This window comes from Penicillium arizonense, assembly GCF_001773325.1.
Source record: "Penicillium arizonense strain CBS 141311 chromosome Unknown PENARI_contig006, whole genome shotgun sequence".
Lineage (NCBI taxonomy): Eukaryota > Fungi > Ascomycota > Eurotiomycetes > Eurotiales > Aspergillaceae > Penicillium > Penicillium arizonense.
In genome coordinates, this window is record NW_019173283.1 from 1596246 (window position 1) to 1602901 (window position 6656).

At 47.0% G+C, this 6656-nt stretch overlaps 2 protein-coding genes across 2 annotated transcripts; one reads left to right on the forward strand and one right to left on the reverse strand.

Annotated features, from left to right (window-relative positions):
• Positions 1–261: 261 nt before the first annotated feature.
• PENARI_c006G01404 (uncharacterized protein) lies at positions 262–2145 on the reverse strand (the record flags this gene model as incomplete). The annotated part of the gene is made up of 7 exons (XM_022630154.1): positions 262–585; positions 644–778; positions 854–1168; positions 1221–1561; positions 1683–1861; positions 1909–1937; positions 1996–2145. The coding sequence occupies 7 exons, from the start codon at positions 2143–2145 to the stop codon at positions 262–264; spliced, it is 1473 nt and encodes a 490-aa protein (XP_022489787.1).
• A 1289-nt stretch (positions 2146–3434) lies between these two features.
• On the forward strand, positions 3435–5695 carry PENARI_c006G02127 (ankyrin repeat domain-containing protein; the record flags this gene model as incomplete). Its single annotated transcript, XM_022630189.1, has 5 exons — positions 3435–3511; positions 3559–3883; positions 3954–4334; positions 4390–4627; positions 4707–5695. The coding sequence occupies 5 exons, from the start codon at positions 3435–3437 to the stop codon at positions 5693–5695; spliced, it is 2010 nt and encodes a 669-aa protein (XP_022489691.1).
• Between the last annotated feature and the right edge of the window lie 961 nt (positions 5696–6656).

The following is a 6656-nucleotide window of genomic DNA, read 5'->3' on the forward strand; positions in this document are numbered from 1 at the left end:
TTGCGCTCAGAGGTCTTATAGCCAGGTGATGCATATGTTAAGGCAACCTCTAAAGATGAGGGCCAAGTAAGAATTTGGTGAGGATCAGGCAGAGCATAGCCTCCGAATCACGCCGCACTGACCCTTCCCCGAGTTTCTACTGCCATGCTAGACATATATGTTGAGAACCTGTTCAAATATTTTCGAGAATTACTACAACTAGTACGTACAATTTCCCACGGCATCTGATGCATTATCCAAAAATCCAAAATTGTGCAATCCTCAAGGCGTCGAGCGCAAAGTAGCACGCCGGGAGAACCCGAAATTCCTACGAAACCCTCTTGACCGTTCCGAGAATCTTGGATTTTTAAGATCGTTGTTCTCAGGATCTGGTGCTTTGCTTTGACAGAACATGTCACGCATGAAAGCTTGCATGTCCTGAATCCATGCAAGTAAGTTGAACTCTAACATGAAGATGAAGAAGCCCAATATCGTGATGGGGATTGTGCAAACGAAGAAGATCCAGATCTTTGGATGTGTCTCCCACTGCAGAATTTGAGTTTTGTCGTTGTTCTGCAGTGTGAAGAAATTCATTCCAAAAAATCCCTGCAAATATGGTCAGCGGTTCTAAAGGGCAAACGAAGTTCGAATGAGAAGGGCTTACTGAGATGAAAGTTCCCGGGAGGAATAGGAGCGTTAAGGCAGACACGGTATCTGACAATACTTTTCCTTCATTCCGGGTTTGCTTGAGGATACCTTTCGAGATGTTACTGTCGGCGACTGCGACAAAATTGGAGGCCTAATCGAACATGGTCAGCTGGCTATTTTCAGAGAACAAATGTGCCCGTTGGTTTCTTTCGCCGTGGGCACTCACACATTTAATCTCATTATCCATGCGGCCCACAAACGCCTTAGCCCGGAAGTTCAAATTGGAGATCATGTTTTCATGAAGTAGCAGCATTTTTGAGAGTCGTCTCGTTACCGCAGAAGAACGAATGTTTGACTGAAGCCACAGGTCATGGTCTCGTACTATGGCACCAAGGTTGTTAGAGGCCGCATTCATCGTTTCGGAAATATGGATCACATGTCGCGATAATTCGTGAAGCCGACTGTATCGCTCAACAAGGAATTCAAATGTTTTGTCGTTGTCAGATGAGCCTGTTTCCTGAAACAGCTCCTGGCCGCGACCCTAGAATGGGTCAGATATAAACGGTGTGGATAACACTGGAAAGGGGCAATACCTTCTCTATATCTCGCACTGGCTTTTGGAAGCTCCAGAGATCTTTCTCACACTGGTCTATCACAACACTGAGCGCATACTCGAGCATGAGGAAAGGTTCATTCTTCCAATTTCTGAGATCGGCTTTATGCAACAGACGCCTTAATCGGAGGGTAATATTGTCATCGAGATCGAAGCAAAGAAGCACATTGGTCTCGTCAGTAGATTCATCCGTCCTATATTGACCACTATCTTCAGTATGATTGACAAGTGATGACCGCCACAAGGTACAGAATGCCATATAGTGCCAGTCATATGCGTATTCCGGGGCAAGGGTTGAGATGAGATTTGTGTTATGTGGACCTCTTGGTGTTAGTACCCTTTTAGGGTCTATTTCCCTGACTTGTTTGGAAAGAAAGCGCGAAAATGTCCCTTCATGAGAATTAGGATTAGCGGCCACTGTAAGTTCGACTTGATCTCTTACCATAGCTGGTTTCTGAATCATTTTGTGACAGATTCTCAGTACTGCCGAACATGCCATTTGCGTTCCATCCCAGTCTTTCAAAGAAGAATTCAGGGAGGAAGAACTTTTCTGAGAGTTGCCTGCACAATTCTGCACTCCCTGCCATTTCCAAAATCCCTTCTTCCACTTTTGGCATGAAGCTGACATATATTAGCAAGTTGGGATTTGTCTGAAAGGTGTTTCTCACATAACATGAATACCTGGCTTCCTAAAGAACTATATTGAACCTATCAGCAAATTATGACGATCGATTGGCTTTGTCTCATCGACTAACATCTTCTTGCAAAATTTCAGTCCTGCTTAAATCCCGAGGCTCTGGTAGACTGTTGTCTTCCGGTAGCGATGGTTGGGGCGGGCTAACAGGGGGTAGTGCACTGCCCGTCCATCGCCAGTAATTGATGTTTCCTGAGCGATTTGCCGTCATTGTCCAAGAACTGCATAGGTTATTGTTCTTGAAATTCGGCCAAGGAAGTCAGGGGAAATAAATGAACACACCCCTAAGTCAGCCTCAAACATCGCGTTCGAGGGCGGCACACCGGCAGATGGCCTTTTCCCTAATTGGCAAGACAAATGTTGAGCAAACGGGTATTGCATGAAGCCGCCTGCCATCTGGTTGGCTGATGGATGGGCTTTCTGGTGCTATATTGCTTTTTCCGATCCACCGCCCAGCAGCTGAGAGGGTCAGTTCGCGGTCGCGCGGGTGGTTCTCAGCCAGATTCTCACCCAGTCTAAATCTCACCCCATTCTCGCCCGGGCAACACTCGCCCCACCACACCCCGGAGATTATAGTTAGTTACAGTAACATTCTGAATCAGATTTAATTCTCACAGAACTTCAAGTCCCGAACCCTAGCTCGAAACACGCTAGTATAATTTGAGCCCTTCCCCGGTACGCCCCGTAAGTCCGAGCAGTTTTCACTGGTACCGTTTAACGGTCATCGTTAGTGTCGTAATAAATGGTAGGATATAAAGGAATCTTTTATGCGAACAGCCCAAAAGTGCCCCTTACAATCTGGCAAGATCCCTTTTCCATTTCCCACATAGAGGATCTCTTCTGCCGTCTCTTGGCCTTCCCCTTCCGTTCAAGTGCTCAGTCCTCGCTGCCTTTTGCCTTTGCTCACTGATGACAATCTAAACGTAGAGATGACCGCCCGGGAGAGCGCCCTCAATCATATGCAGCACACTGCATAATGCGCGAACAGTCACCTCAGGAACCACTTGTCGCGACCTGTATACGTGGAACCACCCAAGTATGGCCCCAAAGATGATTGGTGCTTGCAGGGTTCATGAACATCGAACCAATGCACCATACGCGCGCGCTATAGTTAATAGTTACTCAATATATCCCGTCGAGGATTATGACTTCGATTAGCGCTGAGTGAGATGTGCCAGGCGGGTAAGCCGTAGCCACTCCCTGGGCTTTAAATCACCTATCACTTCCAAGGTTCCAGACAGAGAACTCTTGTTTATCTATGAGTTGATCACTTATATAGTGAGACTCGACACTATATCTCTTTCTCATATACCATCTCGTCTTGCCTGTTGTATCACGCTCATCATTTGATATCTAAAGGTACAAACTCCGAAAGAAATTCCACTACAGCCTTTACCATATCTGCTAAGACCCTACACCGACGCATTCCCTTTTTTTTCCCTCTTCATGTCCTGGAAGAGAACTCACTGACCTACCTATACAATAGTACTTTCTACAGCCATGACGGACGTACAACGAATTGGATTTACAAAGCTCTCGGGTGAGAACGGCACTGAGAACAGGGAGTATCGGGTAAAGTTCGTGACAAGAAGTCCAACCGAGGAACCAAGCTGACCAAGTGCAGTATCATCTTGGTGCATGGCTTGAGAGGACACCCGAGGGAGACATGGGAAGCCGCCGCAGAGTCAGACGAACAAAAGACTCGCAGGTTTTGGTCCAAGTCTAAGCCGCCCAACTCGAACACTGCCGAAGTTCCCAACAAAGTAATACCTGCCAAGGGATTCTGGCCACGGGACTTCCTGGCGAGAGATATTCCTGATGCGAGAGTATGGACGTACGGCTATAACGCGGACGTAATAGAGGGCATATTCGAATCCAACAACCAGAACAGTATTTCGCAGCACGGTCAAGATCTTGCAGTGTGTTTCGAGCGAGAGATTGACAACAAGGTATACCTGGACCTGGCCACTTGGATGGGATGATTAAACTCACGATACTAGGACCCTGTCTTGTTTGTAGCGCACAGCCTTGGCGGTATCATTACTAAAGATGTCCGTTGGTGGTACCTTTAAGCACTTGAAGTTGATATATAAGGGCTTACGTGGTCAACAGGCGATAAGAAGATCGGAGGCGTGCCGCGAGCGAACGAAATTGATTGTCTTCCTGGGTACACCCCATCGCGGGAGTAGTTATGCACCATGGGGTGCGATTGCAGCGAATATGGCCATTGTTACGCTACACGATCCCAACAAAAAGATCGTTAAGTCACTCGAACCTAACAGCGAAGTGCTGGACAACATCCATGAGGACTTCAAGAACATTATAACTACGTCTATGATTAAAATACACTCGTTCCAAGAGGCGCGAGGAATGACGGGCTTCAAGGGAGTACACAATAAGGTACAGCCATACTTTGACGTGCTTTCTAAAGCCCATTAACTAAGAATGCTGGCAGGTGGTAGACGGCTTTTCCGCCAAGCTCGATCTACCAAGATCAATAGAAACCGTCGAGAGTATTGACGCAAATCATGTGCAAATGGCTCGGTGTAGCGATAGGGCAGATTCACGGTACAAGAAGATATTTGGTGACCTTAAGCATTTCATTCACAGTGGTATTCTTGACAGCCATGGAACTGGACCTCATAACTCGCTTTGCACAGAGCAGCCTGTTCAGTCATGGAGAAAAGCGATGGGTGAGTTGAGCGGAGAACCAAGCAGTCAGTCTAGAATGATGGATACATTTAGGATGTGACCATGTTAACCCTATCAGAGGCCATACCCCAAACGCTCGAGCCAGTTCCACTCTAAGCTCCTTGGTGCAAACACCAGCTGAAGAAACTTCTGAAGGCGTGAGCAACGAGCACGGAAAGGATGCTGCTAGCAACGTGGTTGACTACGTTGAAAGCGAGGCCTCCATGATTTTTGACGTCATAATACAAGGAGATTTCCAGGCCGTCAAGCGGTTTTTAAGGCACTTGGGTAAAGATAATGTCAATGCCACATGGCAGCCTCAAACGCGAAAAGTCCTGCCGCTTCATTTTGCTGCAATGCTAGGAAAGACCGAGATCGTTCGATTGCTCCTTCAAAACGGTTCCAATCCCATGATACGTGCAGGTACTGGAGATACTGCTTTGCATTTTGCCGTTAGGCAAGACCATATCGACACGGTGTATGAGATACTTGGACGGGATGAGTATGGCCAACTTCTATATCCGCCCGAAGACAGCATCAACAGGATAATGCCCGAAGGAGCAACCGCATTAACATTCGCTGTCTACAAAGAGTCTGCGAAGATGGTGCAAATACTACTTGACGCTGGTGCGGACCCGGATGCGTGCGGTCCATCTGGTGTAACGCCATTGCTCACCGCAGCATCCAGAAGCCTTGATGATATCCTTGTTATTCTGTTAGATGCTGGTGCAAATCCCAACAGTGCTACAGTTGAGGGTATCACACCGATTCATGCGGTAAACACTTCTCGCTCAGCTCAGAACCTTATAGCTGCTGGGAGTGACCTGTCCGCCAAGATCTACCAAAAAAACAAATACAACTTCCCTGTTGGAGCAACACCACTCAGGGTCATTGTTGACACTGGCAAATCGGACATTGTCAAAGTACTGGCGAGAAGTTGCACTCGCGAACAATTTCATGTCAAGGCTTTTGATGGGAAATCTGCACTGGAAGCTACAATCAGGCCATACCGGCCGGAGCTGTCATCCATTCTCACCGACGCTTTAGAGGATCTGTCAACGTATGGCTAAGTGGATACACTGCCGGACTTGGATCAAAGCCAGTTCAGTTATTGTACGCCGTCTAAATTTACATAGTTACTAGGGTAACTTGAAAATTTGAGCTCTCTTCTGTGGCCTTTACTGGAAGAACACTGCACTTACATGGTCGTCCAGAGTATACTCTGAGTGCTGTCGCATTACAATCTTATTACCTCTAGGAATTCCTCGACGTCGAAAGCGCTCTTCTGGGCTTCCGAGCTCAACAGATCTCACTCCCTAGCATGCTGCAGGGCCGTCTTCTTACAACCTTTAGTAGCAAGGGCTCTTCGGATGCCAAAGGTTGTGAGCATAGTATAGAACTCATCCTACAGAAGACAGCCATCTCATCGAGGTACAGACTGGGCTTTTCAGAGAAGTGATTACGAAGCGCCTCAATTATCAGTGGTGTGATGGTTCGTCTCCGGCCTATTCGAGTTGGGGGTGCGTGGCATCGTCCAGACAACCGCAAGATCCTGCGAGTATTTATGATCGTAACTTTGCTGCATTCAGCTTCTTTAGACTTTTGAGTAATGGTTAGTGACCTGCTCTCTATCATATCACGGATTAGATAAATCTTTAAGAGGAGAAGTCTCGGGGCCATATTGCAAGCCTAACGTTGGGTGATTAAGTCTGTTGCTGGAGGATCAACCGGCATATCTTAATTGTAATAGCGTGGTTCAAACTAGGGTTCGGGACTTAAAGTCTTAAGAGTGTGGGGTTTAAATCTGATGTCGAATATTACTGTAAGTGAAGATTAAAGAACACTTCTGAGCGAGCCCTTTGGCTGTACGATGCAGTACCCCATTCTATATATTCTCTTTTAATACTTAAACAAGTACATACGACCACAGGGTGTGGAGAACAGGGCTTCCCGTCCGCTCAGCCGTACTTAAGCCACACGCCGGTAAGTTAGTAGTTAGGTGGGTGACCACTAGCGAATCCTTACTGTTGT